Source organism: Epinephelus fuscoguttatus, linkage group LG13, assembly GCF_011397635.1.
Source record: "Epinephelus fuscoguttatus linkage group LG13, E.fuscoguttatus.final_Chr_v1".
Lineage (NCBI taxonomy): Eukaryota > Metazoa > Chordata > Actinopteri > Perciformes > Serranidae > Epinephelus > Epinephelus fuscoguttatus.
The window spans coordinates 35,092,773-35,111,165 of NC_064764.1; the positions used below are offsets into that span (position 1 = coordinate 35,092,773).

At 39.5% G+C, this 18,393-nt stretch overlaps 1 protein-coding gene across 1 annotated transcript in view; it reads left to right on the top strand.

The window, feature by feature from the left end:
* The first annotated feature begins 1,758 nt into the window (after nt 1-1,758).
* The window catches only part of xpo4 (exportin 4), an 87,976-nt gene continuing 71,341 nt past the window's right edge, over nt 1,759-18,393 (top strand). The window contains exons 1-4 of the mRNA XM_049595077.1: nt 1,759-1,890; nt 7,373-7,478; nt 9,951-10,092; nt 10,622-10,760. Of these exons, the coding sequence (XP_049451034.1) occupies nt 1,798-1,890; nt 7,373-7,478; nt 9,951-10,092; nt 10,622-10,760 (480 nt within the window). The 5' untranslated portion in view covers nt 1,759-1,797. The remainder of the gene's footprint in view (nt 1,891-7,372; nt 7,479-9,950; nt 10,093-10,621; nt 10,761-18,393) is intronic.

An 18,393-nucleotide genomic window follows, 5' to 3' on the forward strand; every position in this document is an offset into this window, starting at 1 on the left:
AATTCGGAGGTTGATCTTTGGTGTAAATTAAAATAGCAAAACCACAGTGTAAAACTACTTAATTACTACTTAAATTGAGAAATAGATATTATCTATTTATTCACAGTACTAGTATTTCCATTGCATTAACATAAAATGTTTCCACTACTGCTCTGTACTTTAAATTTGTATGTACTTTTAAGAAGTAACTGCATTTAATTTTTTTTTCATTTAAATGTCTGCTTATTACAGACAGACAAACAGACAAAAAAACAGCACAATAAATAACTCTTACACATTTATCTGGGGATATACCTACTTCCAGTAGAGGAAAACTCCTATATTTTACTAAAGCACTAGTGTCAAAATATACTTCAATTACCATATATAAAAAAATGTAATGTAGAAATTGTATAAAGGGATTAAGTGGCATAAAATGGAAGTAAACACAAAGTACACCTACAAGAACCTCAATATTGTACTAATATGGAATAGACTGAATCAAATGCTTAGTTTTTACAGTTAATTCTTTTCATATTTTTCCTTAATATAGGACTTAGATTATAAATCCTGACTTGAGTTTGACAGTTAATATTCCTACATAATACATAATACCCCACTGCCTCCACATGGAGATTGAAAGGAACTGCTGCCATGTTCTTTATTTAATTTGTTTGTAATTTTCAGAGATAACTGCAATATATATATATCATTATCATCAGTCAGAATGACCCTTAAAGGAATGCAAATGAGAGGGTTATTTTTGGTTGAACAATACTCTTATTACTATAATTGAAACTTGAAACCATTTAGTCAGTTTTTTTTCTTCAATATTGTCAATAAACAAATATACACAGTATGATAACTGTCAACTTTTATAATATATCATGGTGTACCTTAAAACCAGTATATCTCTGCAACCCTAGGTGAAATCATGTGCAGAAAAAAAAAATTACATTTATAACTTACCAACACAATTTTTCTGTTTGTAGGGTGAAACATTATTTTTTAAAGGAATTATATATATATATGTATGTATGAAATAAATAAGACTTACAAAGTATTATGGCCTGCTTTCATTCTGTTAACTTCAAAACTTGCCTTGCGCCAGAAAACACCTCTGTCCTTTGTCCACCTTCGTCAATTAAAATGTGTCAAAAGCATCAAAATCTAAAACTAACAGCATGCACTGATAAAATCAGTGTAAATGTGGAAAATGAAAATGTTGGCCCCTTAGACTGTTGTCAACTCTTTCAGATTTCTACAAAAACATAATTTAACAAGATATAAAATGAATTCACTTTTCCTTTTAAGATATATATATATATATATGGGTCCCTTTGTATTTCCTGTTTGAATGTATGTTAATGCAGACACTGACAGGAAGTTAACAGGGACCAAAGCTGTTGCCCTAGCAACAGAATAGCTATGAAAAGGTCCATAAGTGGAAGTTGTCTATACATATACATATCATATCATATCATACATCATATACATACACACACACACACACACACACACACACACACACACACACACATATAAGAGTAAGGTAAAGTACACCCACAATACTGAATAAATACACAGTTGGATAACTTAAGTTACTTACAGCAGTTCCTACTGTCTGTGTCAACAGTTAAATCTTTTCATATATTTCCTTAATATTATATTTAGATTATAAATCCTGGCTCAGTGTGACAGTTAGTGTTCCTCTCTCTCTCTGTGGATTACATAACACCCCGCTGCCTCCACGCGCAGGTTGAGGGGTTGAACCCGGCCGGGTACCAGCTCTCTCTGTAATCCCACAATGCAGAGCGCATGGCGCGTCATTGGAGAGGGACGACGATGATGGCGGCGGTCGGTGCACCAGAAGTGATCACACAGCTGGAAAGCGCTGCCAAAGTTTTAATGGTGAGAAATTAACCGTTGTTTTGTCGCCATGAAGGCCGGGCTGTGACGTATATGTTACCGTAGTGTCTGCGGGCGGGTATGTCGGCGGGTATTCCCGGGTTTACTTCTTAAATGTGTTCAGTTTTTCACCCAGAGAGACGGTATGTGAGCGATGCGTGGCGCCTTCTCTTCCCTTGCCTGTCTCCATCCCGCAAAAATCCCAGCATGTCCCACCTCTCCTTCATCTCCCTCCGTCTTCATCACCCCCAACCACCCTAAAATACCCCACCGTGTCCCGGACGGGTTTTAATGACGCTCCGGAAACTTGAGCGAGTCGTGTTGAGCCGTTTGAGCCGTTAAGTTTTATGAGTCTCACTGGAGACAGTTGGAGCATCCCGGTGCTGTTGGTCCACTCGGTGCGAAGCTGTAGCTCCTCATGCACCTCCTCAAACACTCACTAACATCCTGTGTTCACCTCCTTTACCTTCAGACTCCATTTTAATACATGTGTGGACACACCGGCTAACTGGCTAACCATGTGCCTGTCATGGGTCTGTGTGTGTGGGGTGAATTAGCTAGCTACAGCCTGCTCTTGCTCTCTGCCATTTTGCTTTCCCTTGTTATGGTTTTAAACTGACAATTTTAATTATAATCCTGACAGAGAAGCCTGTCTTAGTGATGTGAACACAATACCAGTAAATCCAAGTGTTATACCTTCATGTTATTCCTCAGGTGTCCTCTGAATGGATGGTTAGCTATGTCTGCCATTGTTTTTAGGTACTGTGACTCTAATGTGTATATTTTAGTGATCCAGAGGCCTGTACTAGGAAACAGGATTTTAAGTTAACGAGGTAACTTCAGGTTTAACTCTGGGTTTTCAGTGCTGTGTAGCTAGTTCTCATTTTCCTGGGATAAATTGCCATGGTAACTTATGTTTAACAGTTAACTTGCTCTGGTTAACTTCAGGGTCAACACCCTGACCTCCCCGAAAAAGTGTCCATGGACAAAAATCTGGAGTCTCTGGTATAAAAGAGGAGTTTATATGTTGTTATAGGTCTGTAGAATCATTTCATTGTGTTACTGCCTGGCACACACTACACGATATCAGCCTGATTCTAGCCCGACGCAGTGTCATACGGTGTCGGCTCGGATCGTGAACGATAATGAGTGTCGTACGCAATATTCCATCGTTTTATCTCTTGTAGTGTGTCATAGTAGATGACAAAAGATGGCATGTTTGGAACGCCTCACGACATTCTGATATAAAGTCTAGCATGTTTGATTTTTTTTTTTTTTTTTTTTTTTTTTTTTTTGGTCGTTCACGACTGCTCCCATCACAGCCGTCACTTTGACCAATAGGAACACAGAGTGATCTGCTGCAGTGGACAACTGTACGACAACAACAGCCCAGGGTTTTAGATATTTCCTCTTGGGTCTTTATCCCACAGAGTAAAAAGGGAAAAGTTATGGCGTGAAACAGCAGAGTCACTTTATCAACCTGGTGAGTACTTTACTCATTAGCATCAAGCTAGCAAACAATGTTATTTCTTCATAATGCAGACGGACATAAAGTAAAAAAATTAAAAAATAGTGGCTTTTACTCACCGCAACGTCAGAGGCTACCAGCTTCATTTGAAAAAGACTATAGACGGTCCATTATTTATTATTCCCTCTGTATTTTTATATTTTTACTTTTTATCCGCTCCGGTTTGCCTTCTTTACGTTAATGCATCGTGCCGTCATTTCAAACTCAACACTTCCCTGTATCTGTTTCAAACTAAAAGCCCCGTATAACTTAGGTTGAGAGAATCCCTTCGTTTCCTAAAGAGGCTTTTATTGTGAAACATTTGCAGGAACTTCTTGTGGAGGATTCAGTGACTTGCATGTTTGCGTATGGAACTTCAAATGTAGCTCCTGGCTTCTGCTGGCACTTTTTACCTCACTACAACAACATTTCGGCTGGCGCATGAACAGACACAGTGACTGAAATAATAATAGTTATAATAATAAAAATCGTACAAGAATAACCCGATGACATCACACACGTTGTCAACATCAACACTACTGTGATGCTAAGAAGCACTTGAAACAGCTCAGGCCCAACTCTGGTGTTTTATTTTTTGTATAATCTCAGATGTCGTACACTTACTTTTTTTTTTTTTTTTTAAACATTATTTGAGGCATTTTATTGGACGGGAGAGGGGGATGAATGTTATATTTTGATCAATGCATTTAAGTTAGAAATATCAGGAACACTGTCAAGTACAGAGCCTTTTTAATTTTGCTTTGCTTATGGTTGTATTCAGTTGTTAATTTATTGTAACATGGAAATTTTGTGAATCAGTATCAGGGCTGCACGATATGCAAAAAATAAATACATAAAAAATCCTATTGCCATTATCTTGCTTGGTATTGCGATTGGGATATGAGCTGCATTTCTAGTGGGAAGGACGATTTTTGCGTTTCGTTTTAACTACAACAAATTATAAAAATATTGATGATGTGAATTTTGCTGAGGTCTGTAGTGAGGAAGCACGTTCCCTTACATCTGGAATATGATTTGTAGGCCGGGTCATCTCTGCAGCACCACAGTGCTTCATTTATAATTGTTGTGACACATTTTACCTTCATCAAAAAATGACAGCGACTGTGATTTCCACATTGCACTCAGCCTTATTGCGAGCCTTATTGATCAATTGTGGTGCCATTATCGGTATACACCTAGACTTAATACTTACTGTGTCAGCTTTCTTGTAGAATAGCCTTCGTCTTCCATGTTTAACATGTCCCAAACATCAGCTAACTTATATGTGATGTCCCATATCTGCACAGACATCATGATATACAGTTTTGGATCTTGTTAAATATGATACTAACTCCTCATTAAGTATATTTTAGCCAATAATTTTCTTTCTGAATGGATGTAATTCAGAGCTGGGCAGTGTGTCCAATTATTGATAGTCATTGTGAACCATAATGTGCAACTTTCTGTGTCTGGATTAATCAGGAGTGTAACCATAGATGTATATATGTTGTTAGATTTAATTCAGTATAATGCAGTTCATTGAATATTAGTTGAACAGTGCAGTCTAGTGCCGCTTAATTGTAGTGCATTATATTATAGGGTGTTTATAACAGACTCTCACTGATACTATATAATGCAATACAGTGAAACAGCATAATATATTACATCACCTCAACAAACTGAACATTATAAACTTTATGAATGAATGACTGTATTACATGACTGTTGTATTAGACCAGTGGTTCTCAGCCCTAGGGGTCCCCAGAAAAATGGGGAATATTTTTTTTTCCTCACAGTTTACTTCTGTAGAAACGGGCCCAAAGTGAGTAAGAGTCATTCTTCTGTGACTGTCCTGATCATAGGTTTCACTTCCTCCTCAGTAATCTCCTCAACTGCATAATTCTGATGTTCATCATAATATCTAACAATCAAAATCTCAGACCATTTTTGTTAATAACAGCTGTTTGTTGTGGCTGAAAAAATGCTGATGAGTTTGAACCAAAACAGGCAAGTTTTGGGCTGTAAGATGTAAAAAAAAATTAGCCTAAAGACTTCACTTTTGGTCACACATAGTAACTTTTTCCATTGTTAAAGAGGCTCTATGTGAAATTCAGAGCGTATGAGTTATGTGCACTAGGGCTGCTCCTGACTAAGAATTTTCCTAGTCCATTAGTAGTGGTCATTTAGGGCCATTAGTCAACTCGTGGTCCGCATGTTTACGACATTAATATACTTATTAAATGACATATTTTGGTGGTTTGAGTTGAAGGTGTGAGAAAGAATAGTATCAGTAACATTGTTAACACTGTGCTACATTACAGAGAAATACAAAACCGTACTAATGAACCTTCATTAATATAGGCCTATATTTTATCTCCAAGTGCACGTCACACACTGAGCGAGCCGCCTGTTAATGACGCTGTGGGCTAATGGGCATGTAGCTACTTCCATGTTTCAGATGATACGTCATGTTTGTAGTTGGATTTCCTGCTGGACTGGTTATTAACCGGGGGGTTAACACTGTCAGTGTCCGCAACAACACTATCATAATATCAGCAGTAACTGTCGTATGAGAGCAGTGCAAAGTGTGAGCGATGAGCTAGCTAGTGAGATACACACAGTCAGCTGGACCAGCTTACCGCAACAAACCACAGAGAAGTGATGTCATTCAAGCTGAGGACGGCATTATTCCACTATAGCTTTACAGCAAATGGAGGATTGCTGCTGTGTTAATGCTGTGAATGTCGCATAAAGAACCTCTTACAATAAAAATATCCATTAGTGCAGCTGTAATGTGTATTGTAATCAAGTTAAATATTCCATCTTGTTGAGACTTTTCATGGCGTGTTGTGTGTCTGCCATCTCATTACAGTATATTATGTGCCTTGAAGTGTGTGTGTGTGTGTGTGTGTGTGTGTGTGCGTGTGCGTGTGCGTGTGTGCGCGCGTGCGCTCTCAGATAAAAGGGTCTTTCTTCCCTCCGCTGCCTTCAGCCTCAGAGCTGCTTTTACTGCAATTAGGACAGGAATGTGATTTTCCTGCTGAGCTGTATCATGGCGACACTCCTGTCGGCTGTCAGTGTGTATGTGTGTGTGTTGTGCTTTCCTATTTAGGCTGTTATCATGGAGGGTTTTCTGTTATTGTCTTGCCTTGACTTCTTCTGTAAAGTATAACACTGCCTGTATTTACATCAGGGCGTGTGATGGTTTTATACTGAACTCTGAATGTTTACTGTACACTCTGAGTGATCGCTGTACATACTGTACAGTCTCTAATCTTAGCCAACCACTTATAGTGCCTCCTTTCTTGGGGGTGCAAATGTGTCCAGCTGCACGATTGGTTGTCAATTAGCCAATCAGGGCTCATATTTCCATGTGTTTGTGCTCATACTACAGCAGCACTTTCAAAGTTCAGATTCTCATCTGGACGCCTGGACAAAATAAGGAGTGAAAAATGAGAAATAACAGGGTTTTGTTTTCTTAAAATGTGATTGGTAGTAGAAAGTATTTTTCCATTTTATGTATCATGGCATGTTGCTGTTCCTTCAAAAGATACTGTGCACAGCAGGATCTTTCCAAACACCTTGTATGCAGCTATGGCTGTTAGAATAAAAGCAGGCAGAGATTCAGGGCTTCAAAGGGCTTTTACACAATATTTTTTTGGACAGTGTTTCAAATACTTAACAATAAATTGTGGTAAATTTTCTGAGTCTTATCCCTTTTCTTGACTAGTCAACTAGTCTTAATCAAAAATTTTGTTTGGTCGACAGGGCGATTAGTCGCCAGGAACATCCCTAGTTAGCACTTTGCTTACAATTTAATGTTTTTTCTTGGCTAAAATAGCATATTCCTGCAAACAAAAATCTTTAAAATCACAAATATAAATGAAATTAGATGTTCTGAGAAATGTGGGACCAGAACATAGTAGAAATAAACTTGTCTATAAATAAATTTTTGTGTGTGTGTGTGTTCGTTTCCAGGCACCGCCGTCCATGGTCAGCACAGAACAGAGGCAGCATGCTGAACACATATTCCTCTCCTTCAGGAAATCCAAATCCCCTTTTGCCATCTGCAAGCACATCTTAGGTAACTACTGATGTAATCAACCTACATGATTTTTTATAAGCGTGATTTTATCCAGGGAAGACTGCTCTCTTTTTTATAGAATGAGAGCTGTTATGTGTCTGCGTGTGTTACGTGTTGTTCGAAGGGAAGAAGCCGCCTCAGTTTCACTTTACTTTGATTTCAGTTAGGTTTTTCCATCCAGTGTGGGCGTCACAAACCTTCTGCCATGAACCTTAATTTATGTCAATAACCCCATACAGAAAAATGATCATTGTAATGTACACTCACCAGCCACATTATTAGGTACACCAGGAAATTGGAAAAACGTTGCCTGGTCTGATGAGTCTGGATTTCTGCTGCCACATTTAGATTGTAGGATCAGAATTTGGCGTCATGGATCCATCCTGCCTTGTATCAACGCTTCAGGCTGCTGCTGGTGGTGTAATGGTGTGGGGGAGATTTTCTTAGTACCAACTGAGCATGGTTTAAACACCACAGCCTACCTGAGTATTGTTGCTGAGCGTGTCCATCCCTTTATGACCACAGTGTACCCATCTTCTGATGGCTACATCCAGCAGGATAACGCACCATGTCACAAAGCTCACATCATCTCAAACATGACAATGAGTTCACTGTACTCCAATGGCCTCCAGTCACCAGATCTCAGTCCAATAGAGCACCTTTGGGATGTGCTGGAACGGGAGATTCTGTGTGATGTCATCATGTCAATATGGACCAAAATCTCTGAGGAATGTTTCCAGCACCTTGTTGAATCTATGACACCAAGAATTAAAAAGGGGGTCCAACCTGGTACCAGAAAGGTGCTCCTAATAATGTGGCCGCTGAGTGTATGTTGTAAACCACATTTATCAAATCAAATCAAATCAAATAAACTTTATTGTCCTTTACAGGAAATTTGTCTTGGGCTCAAGTGCGTGAAAACTGCGTTTACAATGACACACAACGCACAGTACACAAACGACAACAATAGGGTTTTTCCAAAGACTTACAAGTACACATGGTGTACAATAGAACAAATACTGGCCACCACATTTATAACAATAAGGGTAGACAAAATATTAGAAACACCTCTATAATGTAACACAGTTTAAGAGGGGCACAATTTACAGCCTCCAAAATGATCATAAACTTGAATCAACACCTCTTGAAATAATTTAAACAAAAACTGAACATTATAAACTTTATGAAGGATGGATTTATTGCAGGATTGTTGCATTAGACTGGACTCATTATAGCGAGGTGTGCCCAGTATGTAACTGTTAATGTTTGCATTATAATGTAAAGCATATTAAGTTTAGGCTATGTGTAATGCAATGTGCCAAAGTCATAAAATTGTCTCATAAATTGGGTTATGTTACTCGCATTATGTTCCCCTCAGATTAATCATAACTTTATTAATACTCTCCATCTGTAGAATAACTCTAACAAACAGGGGTTTAAGTTCTGCGTCGCTATGATGGATTTCCATCATTTGGAGTTCATAGAGAGTATTTAAACTTGGCTGCCTTAGAGCCAATGAAAATGTCGTTGTAATAATTGGGCACGTTTCCTAAAGATTCATTTTCCTAGAAAATTGTTTTCAATAAATGTCATTTGTTAACTCTGATTAACCATTTAGGATGTTTTGTAGGATAATGGTCAGTGTTCATAATGCACAGTGCAAAGTTCCACATATTTCAGCAGCATTTAAAATTGATTTCTGAAAACTGTAATCGACCATTTCAAATGGCTCGCATGATATACACAGTATTTTTTCAGACAGTGTTTAACCTTATAGATTAAATTGTGCTGTTTTCTAAGTGTTTTCCTACTTTTAGACTAGTAGACTAAACTTCTTTTAAGCATCAGAAATATTAGTTGTCAGGAACATCCTTTGCTACAAGCTGAGCTATGATGGTGAAATATTTCATGGAGGTAAAATTAATGGTTTAACATCACTGCCAGAAGAGAATATTTCAAGCAGCCCTGTTGAAACTGAAGTGGATGACAATCAACCGAACACAAGTGCTAGTGGCTCATTAAACAGTGTCAGTGAAGTCTCTGTAAGCACCTGATGAAGGGCTGACTCTTGCTGTGTGGAAGAGTTTAATTATCAGGTCTAGTGCTACTCTCTTGGTACAGTCTGGCTGTGGCTGATAACAATAAATAATCTTCTGACTAGGAATAAAGCTGCCTCCTGCGTGAACTGTCTGTATCTGAATATGGTAGGCTGACACTACTGTACCTTTGCCCAATATTTTCTGAGGTAGAATGGGGTGTTAAAAGTTTGAGGATCACTGACATAAATTGATAGTTGATTAAGAATTCATATCTCCAAACTCTAAGATGTAACTAACTTTCAATTTACTGACTCACAAAGCAGAACATGAGTTTTCCCAGGCACTCATTTTAACCCACTTGTCTTTTCTCGTCCTTTAACATTCTCCATCTTTACATTTCTCTTCTCCCACCTCCTGTTTCTCTCCTCTCCAGAGACCAGTAAGGTGGATTATGTGCTGTTCCAGGCAGCCACAGCCATCATGGAGGCGGTGGTGCGGGAGTGGATCCTGCTGGAGAAGACCAGCATCGAGTCGCTGCGGGCGTTCCTCCTCACCTACGTCTTACAGAGACCCAAGTAAGAAAGCAGGAAGACGGTGTAATTAGACCTGCGTGTGTCTTACAGGAGCTTTAAGTATGAGTGACCTGTATGGACCTCCATTAGTGAGAGGTGGATTTTGGCAAGAACATCTCCTGGTACATGAGTCTGAAACACATAAATTTGTGTCATTCAAAAGCCTTTAATATTCACCAACAAAATTCTAAATCCCACGGATATATTAGGGTCTTTTTGATGTGTAGTACAAGTTACAGAACCCTGCTCCAGAGTCTCTGACCTGGAGCAGGGACAGGTTACCAAAGCTCTGTTAAACAAACAAACTAGAAGGATTTCTGTTTGCTTTCATTTCAGTAGACAGTATGATTTAAAAGGAACTCACACAGAAAGGCATCAAAGTTAATTTTTCCATGTGATACAGGCCAAAGAAAATTGTTTTCCTTGCTGTTCCCAGTCCCTGCTGTCTGTCAGTGTTATTGCACTTACTGTAAGCTCCTCTTCATCAGAGCATTGATTCGCTAACCAACCACACCTCTCTGTTTCCCTCCAGTCTCCAGAAGTATGTCCGTGAGCAGATCCTGTTGGCCGTGGCAGTCATCGTGAAGAGAGGCTCTCTAGACAAAAGTATCAACTGTAAAAGCATCTTTCACGAGGTTGAACAGCTCATCAGCAGCGGCAACACCACAGTGGTGAGAGAGACACACAGATGCATTAGTACATGATGTATTTTAATTAATGTTGGTTATGGTGGCAACCTCTGGGGCTGAAAAATGACATGTTGTGCCAAAAACCACAGTTCCTGGAGAGGCCACTTGTGGCTGACTTCAAAAGCGAGTCAATCCCCATAGACCACCATGTTAAAGGGTAGTTTGGATACTTTTAATTGGGGTTGTGTGAGGTACTTCTATTCATAGTCCATAGTGTGTTGGCTACAGTAGATGGGTTTGGCACGCCCCTAGTTTGGAGAAGCAGACAGGAGTACTGACATGGAAGCTAAGCAATGTACTGCAGTGAAAAGGGGCAATAACAAAACCTATTTTAGCCACCTAAAAGAAATCTGTATCAGTTTAAGTGTATGCTATATTTAGAATATTTTCACCACTTCACTTTTCCAACAGGAGACTGAAGCCGTTATGTCGCTCTCTTCAAAGCCAGACTCCACTGAGAAACACAGTAAAGCCTCATTTCCATCGTGCAGTACAGTATGGTTCAGTTCGGTTCGCTTTTTTTCCATTTCCACTGTGAAAAGTTGTGGATGGTACCAATGGAACCGTTCCTTACTGCCCCCATTTTTGGTCCCCCCTCTGTTGGAGTACCTAGCACACAGATCTGGTACTGAAAGGTGGAGCTGTGAATACAACAGTCCATTGATTGGTCATCACTTTTGCTCAACTCACAAAGTGGAAACTCGCCATTTTGGAAAATCACATTGATTGCGGCGGATTGTTTTAAACACTGCAGCCTGTCTTTTGTTATTGTGAAATGTCAGCACAATGTTTCTTGGTTAGTTACCGAGGTGCAGATCTCTATTATTACTCTATTACTCTCTATTATGGGAGAGGAGGAAATACAGCAGGAACTGGACGGTGCCGTGAGGAATGAGAAGGTGTTCTAGCTTGTATGCCAGCGAATGGCTGACCACGGCTTTCAGCCGGCGGCCGAACAATGTCCCACCAAATGCATAAAACTCAAAAGTGACTACAGAAAAATTAAAGACCACAATGGCTGGAGTGGTGCAGGCAGAAAGAGCTGGTGGTGGTTCGGCGCCATTGACGCCATTTATGGACACAGGCTGGCGAGCATCAGAAGAGAGGGGGGCATCAATTCAGCCATGGCTTTACTAAACTCATCGAGGCAGCGATTGACCAGCAGCTCCTATGTGCAGTGAGCTTAAATTACTATTTTTGCCAATAGAGTCTGGTTGGGCTGGGTATCGATTCAGATTTTCCAGATCGATTCGATTTTCAAGGACTCAGTTCGATTCGATTCCCGATTCGATCCGATTTGATTTAATTCCGTTTAATATCGATTCATTCAAGAATATTTCAATTATGATACAAAATTTGCTTGGATATTAAGATATTTTCTGAGAACTAACGAAGTACATTTAACAAGAAACCCTCTGACCTGGTGCATTACTATTAAAAATACTGTTTACATTAGGAATTGACCCCAAAGCAGTACGTTAGTCATCATGTACTTTTATTTAACATTACCTGACACATACAAAATAAATATTTTAAATTAAATCTAATCACAAGGCAGACAATTTAAATGAAGTGGCTACAAAAAATGTAAACAAAGGACATCCACAAGTTTGCTGCCTGTAACCGTCTTATAAAGCTTTTGTGCAATACACTACAGTGGTTGTGATGCACACATTGACTGTATCAGAAGAGAAACAATATACGTAGGTGAACCCTGCAGCAAAGTGGACCCTCTTCCTCAGAGAGGATCTTTGCCCCCCAGTTTGTTCCTGGCGACAGAGCAGAGTGAACTGTCTTTCTTCTCAGGGGATCTTTGTCCCATGAGAGCAGGCACTAACAGCTCCGTGTCCGTAGTATAAACAACTTTGCTGGCGATTTGACAGTCACTACAAGCACATTATGACCCTTTGTAAAAGTTTCTGTGTGGTACCTGTGTTGTACATGAGCTGTCCGGTGTGTGTGTGTGTGTGTGTGTGTGTGTGTGTGTGTGTGTGTGTGTGAGTGAGAGTGTCTGAGGAGCGTCAGTACGTAAGCTTGTTAGCCGTAACGTTAGCCTTGCTATTTGGCATGTTAATGTTATCGTCGGCACCCCTGAATAGCTTGTAAATCTTTAGCATAGTTAACACATTTGTTATTGGCCCATGTGTTTACTGCTACAGAGAATTAATAAATATTTGGTTTATTTGCACAACGTCGCCTCTCTGCCGTCTTTTATCACGCTTGCTAACGCTAAGTTAAAGGGCCAGTGTGTAATATTTGGCATGGTTTATTGTCAAATCTGAATCTGAATATTCTACCCATTAATATGTTTATATAAGTGTATAATCACTATAAAATAAAATTCGTTTGGTTTTTGTATATATATATATATATATGTGTATATATATATATATATATATATATATATATATATATATATATATATATAGAGCAAGGGCCTTGCTTTAGAGAGGTCTTGCGCCGCCATGTATGTAAGGCAGCCCAAGCGGACAATCCAGCCAGCCAGAGAACGCGTTTCGCGTGTATAAATAAACCAACAAAGACAGTGGAAGGAAGGAAGAAGGAGGAGGAAACAGCAGAGAGTGTTAGTAGTTCGTTGATAGAGAGTAGTGAAAGGTTTTTTTAGTTATAAAGTTTGCAAATGGACCACACTTACCACGCAACAGGAGAGAATGAACCCGAACCGCCATCTGCGAGGAAAAGGAGACGCAACTTCACTCCTTGTGATGCACTCTCTGCGGCGCTTTTCCTCCTGGTGATATATCTCCCCAGCGATGGTAGCAGTAGCACCGAATCCCATTCTGTGCAGCAAAATGGGAGCGAAGGATTCAGCCTCTCGTCTCTCCCGCTCAGCATCCAAGTTCCTCAACTGTATGCTCTGGCTCAAACAGGTATGGCTCTGGGTCTGTGTCCGCTACAAGAAACTCTTCAAAATCACGTTCAAAGTCGTCCATTGCAGCTACTGTAGTCCGGAGATATCGCTAGGCTAAATAAACAGCTGAGCTCTGTTTACAGGCTATGCTGTCAGTCAGTGTGCGGGCTGGAGATTGGTGGAGCAGAGGGGGGAGGGGGTACCCGCTTGGTATTGTAAACGAGAATATGTGTATAGAGTGTGTGTGTTATGCTAGAAGAGTCAGAGTTTGGGACGGAGTCTTTTACCCCCTGGAGTGTTACCGGAGTTTTTGGAGTGCTCAAATAAACTGGCCTTTTTCCCGAACGCTCCTCTAGTCTCCTGCTCGTGAGGGATTCATTACAATATCGTAACATGGTTTAGATTTATAAATAAACATTCACCTCGTCGCTAGATAGACCTACTCCTGAAAAACTCGTGCGCAAGGCTTTTTGTCCCTACAAGGCCACCGTCATTTACCCGACGGGAGGGGTGAGCGAGTGAGCCCTGCATTCTAGAATTTGACCACTGATGTCACTGTTTTCAACCCATTTTACACACTGGCCCTTTAACTTTACCAGCAGATCTGTATGAGGTACAAACTGAGGCGACAGTTAGCAGTGTGTTGATGCTTAGTGGTATTTCTTAATCTTTTATGTGAAACTGATGTGCATTTAATAAACATGCGTACATTATTAGCGTTATATTTTTAGGGGAAAATGCGAGTGAGAAAAAGGCACCGTAGACCCATGCCTTCAGTGGATGCGCTCCCACCATTGTTTGCTGCTCTGTCTTCATTCAGTGTCCGGCCGTCTCGCGAGATTTCTCGCTATGACCTCAGGTGCTAAATGCTGATCTCGCAACACTACCTGGGTTGATAGTACTGCAGGCTGCTGCAGTCTGCTACCGGCTGTACAACACGTCCACGGAGGAAAAGAAATAGTTGTAGTAAAAGATCAGTTTTTTAATTAATGAATCGATATTGTGCCATTTAAAGGAAAATCGATTGGAATCGATTTTTTCAACCCAGCTCTAGACTCTGGTGGCTTTGATGAGAGCATAGATGGAGAACTGATTGGAGATGGAGAACTGGGAATTGTCTGCGGCAAGGTGAACAGGTGAAAATGTTTTCAATATGGGGTACACTTCAAATTATATTGATTTTCATTTTTTTCAATGGGACCTTTTTTTAGGTGACTAAAATATATTTTGTTGCTGCCCCCTTCCAAATCAGGACATTGCTTAGCTTCTGTGTTGGTATTCCTTCTTCTTCTCCTGGAGAAGCAGGCAGGAACGGAGGCATGCTGGCTGCCATCTGTCATAGATTATAACTGACTATGGATAAGGACCTCATACAATCCCACTTTAAAAAGCTTGAACCTTCCCTTTAAAATGCCCAATAGTACAGCAACATTAGTTACAGCCTGTTACAAAAATAGTTTTTTGAACTATTTATGAACTATTTTTTTGGTAACTAATTTCATAATTGTATGGGCTGTGAATTTTTATTTTTTATTTATATATATAACATTTACATATAGCATTTATTTTTTATTATTATTATTTTAATTTATTATTATTATTATTTTATTATTTTTATTATTTTTTTTATTTTTTTATTTATTCTTCATTATTATTATTTTATTATTAAGTCACTAGTTTGAATTTTATATATAAGTGTGACTTTTAACATAGGCACAAAATATAAAAAAAAATAGTAAAACGATTAATATGTAAATACAATTTTCGCCTTTTTTCATTAATTTCCTAGTTTATAAAAACCCAGGAAAACCTCATGCACTAATCCAAACAAAGCATGGGAGTGCATTTTTTTGGCAATATGTCACTGTTTTGTGAACCATCTCTACCTTTACTACCTCTGAACACTCATGTACAAAAATTGTGAATTTGACCATCATCAGTGTTTGTCACTGTGAAACAACACATTTGTATTTTTTTTTTCCAAATAGGTGAAGAGTAACACAAATAATGACATGTCACAAATTTAGTTCTGATCCTATCTCTATTCAGTCCTTTTCTTATTGTCCCTGAAGACATGAATTTAAAACACACCCAAACACAGTTGTAGATAAATGGCACAACTGGTCTGGTGTATTCACAGCATGAGAGGAGCGCTTGTTAACAGAACTGGGCTTAAGCTTTGATCGTGTTTATTTTATTTGTGACTTGATGGACCACATTTGTGCCCTGGTTACAGACCTGCATGGGATCTGGCTCAGATTACAGAGAGCCCAGTCTGAAAATAAAAAATGGAACAAAGGCCGTACTGGGGAGGGAAAAAAAAGCTTCAGGCATGTTCCTGTGGTCAGAAGAAGGTTAAATATCAAGTGCCTGTTTTCTTTGCTCATGTGCTTAAATCAATTTTATGTGAATTTATCAAAGCACATTTTTTCATTTTGATGTGTTTCTTGTGTTTGGTGCTGTGAGCTGTCATAGTTCAATACATAAGATTTGACTCAGCACACTGATGAAGCTTTGCTGCATAAAGGCAAAATGATTGTGTTTACAAAACTATATTGGCATGACTTTGTCTCAGTGCTGCTCTGTATTATAAAATAGCCACATGTTAGTCCTGTAGATGGCACTATTTCATTTGTTTAGCTAACCAAACACTGAACTAGATAGGGGACAACTGTGTGCCGTGGAGGACTGAGAGCAGGTGATTTCACTGATAATGATGGAAAAAAACGTGATAAGAGAAAGTGATCAGTGGTGTCATTTAATGGAGTTTTTGTTTGGAAAAAAATTCAACAATTACTGCCCCCCAAAACTTCGTTTAGAATCTGGACCACAGAGGGCAAATCCACCTACAATCCATTTACAATTACAAACTGTACTATAAAACACCATGCATCCATTTTGGACGTCCTAGTTTAAATTAAATGTTCAATCTGAGTGAGTCAGCTGGTTGTGGTGAGAAGATGCTCTGTAATCAACAGACAAACACTGGAGGAGGGGCTGTAGTTAACCAAGACGGCTAATTTTTATCTGCCTGATGTTAAAATTAACTACTTATTAAAAACTATTAGTCCAATCAAAATAAAAACAATCAATTGATGAGTGATTTATCGAGAAAAAATGCTAAATATATGATGCTCTTTGTGGTTTCATCTTCACCAGTGTGAGGTTTTAAAGGGACAAATCACAAACCACCAGTCACAGATTAGATTATATTGTGATTTACATATGTGACCACTGTTCTATGATAACTTCAGTGAACTCTGATGGTTTTACTCTTGTTCCTTCAAGGACTAGTTGTATTCTTGATGAGTGATATTTTGATATTCAGTCCTGTATTAATGGTATTATCCATGAATAGGTTAGGAGTTGTGCACCAGAACAGAAATATATCTATGCTGTGTCCTGATTCCATACTACATACCAACAGTATGATGTAGGCATAGATGTTTCCAGTCGCCTCTCGGTCAGCTCTGCTAAACATGTGCTAAATTTATGCTCTTATGTCTGTTTTGCCGATGGTAGCGGTGCTTTTTTTGGTTGGCGTTGCGTGGTGGTGGTGGTGGTGGTGGTGATGTGTAATGCAAGTTACTCATCGGGATGTGGAAGTCAACTCACCAGTCTGTGAAGTCTTCTGACGACTGCTGGCTGGCCAGGTTGCGGCTTTCAAATGTAAATATCAAGGAAAAGATGGAGAAGAAATGGGCACCAACTGAGCTAGTATCCTGTTAGCCATTGCACAGGCTTTGGATAACAACCTTTGCGCTGCATCAGTTTCCAACAGGATATCAGGACCTGTATCCTTTGATTCTTGGAAACTTGGCTGAAACCTAGAATACTGGACAGCACCACTTGACCAGGTGACTCTTTCTATATGCCGACCGAGAGAAGAAGAGGTGTGCTTTATGGTGATACCGTGATAGTGGGAATGTGAGGTGCTGTCCTGTTGCTGTTCATCCTGCGCCACGGAGAATGAACACCATGGATCATTGCAACACACCTTTCAGAGGCAGCTGCAGAGAGGAGTACAGAAGAGCAACCATGCTGCCATTTGGTTGAGGTCAAATTATGTAGACAAACTGCGATGAATGCCCCCAAAGACGTGAGAGAAGGAGCCAAACGTAGCCTGGAGCATGTTCCAGGACACCAGCATCAACGTCACTGATGACATCAATGGATGAAGCGAGTCTGTGGTGGATTTAATTTGTAGAACAGAAGCAACTTTACCCAAAACTGTAGTTAAATCAGTCCACAACCAGAATCCATGGATTACCAGAGCCATCCGGAAACATGGACGATTATAAAGTGGCAGCCAACAATGTAGGAAGACACAGAAGATGAAGGAGTTGTACCTTGTATCACTTCATCTAAAAATAAATGATTGATTTAACAGAATACAGTGCACGGCATCCTCTGGTATACCTTTGACGTTGTTGTACAAAGAAAATCGATATACTTCACTAATTTGTACAGGAAATGATGCAACATGTGCTCTAACAGAAGTCGATTTCACTGTAACTCCGAACATCACCACCAAGTAATCCTCACACAAGAGAAAACAAAATGTTGTTCCAAAGATTTCATACTTGTTTTTGTTTTCTCAGACCTTCACTGAGCTGTCTCACCACCAACCACAACTTGTTTTAATGGTTTGCAGCTGCTTCGTTTCCTTTGTGCGTTGCATTGTGGAGCAACATTACACACCAGCAGCACACTCAAAAATCAAGCTGAGCACTGACTTTTTCT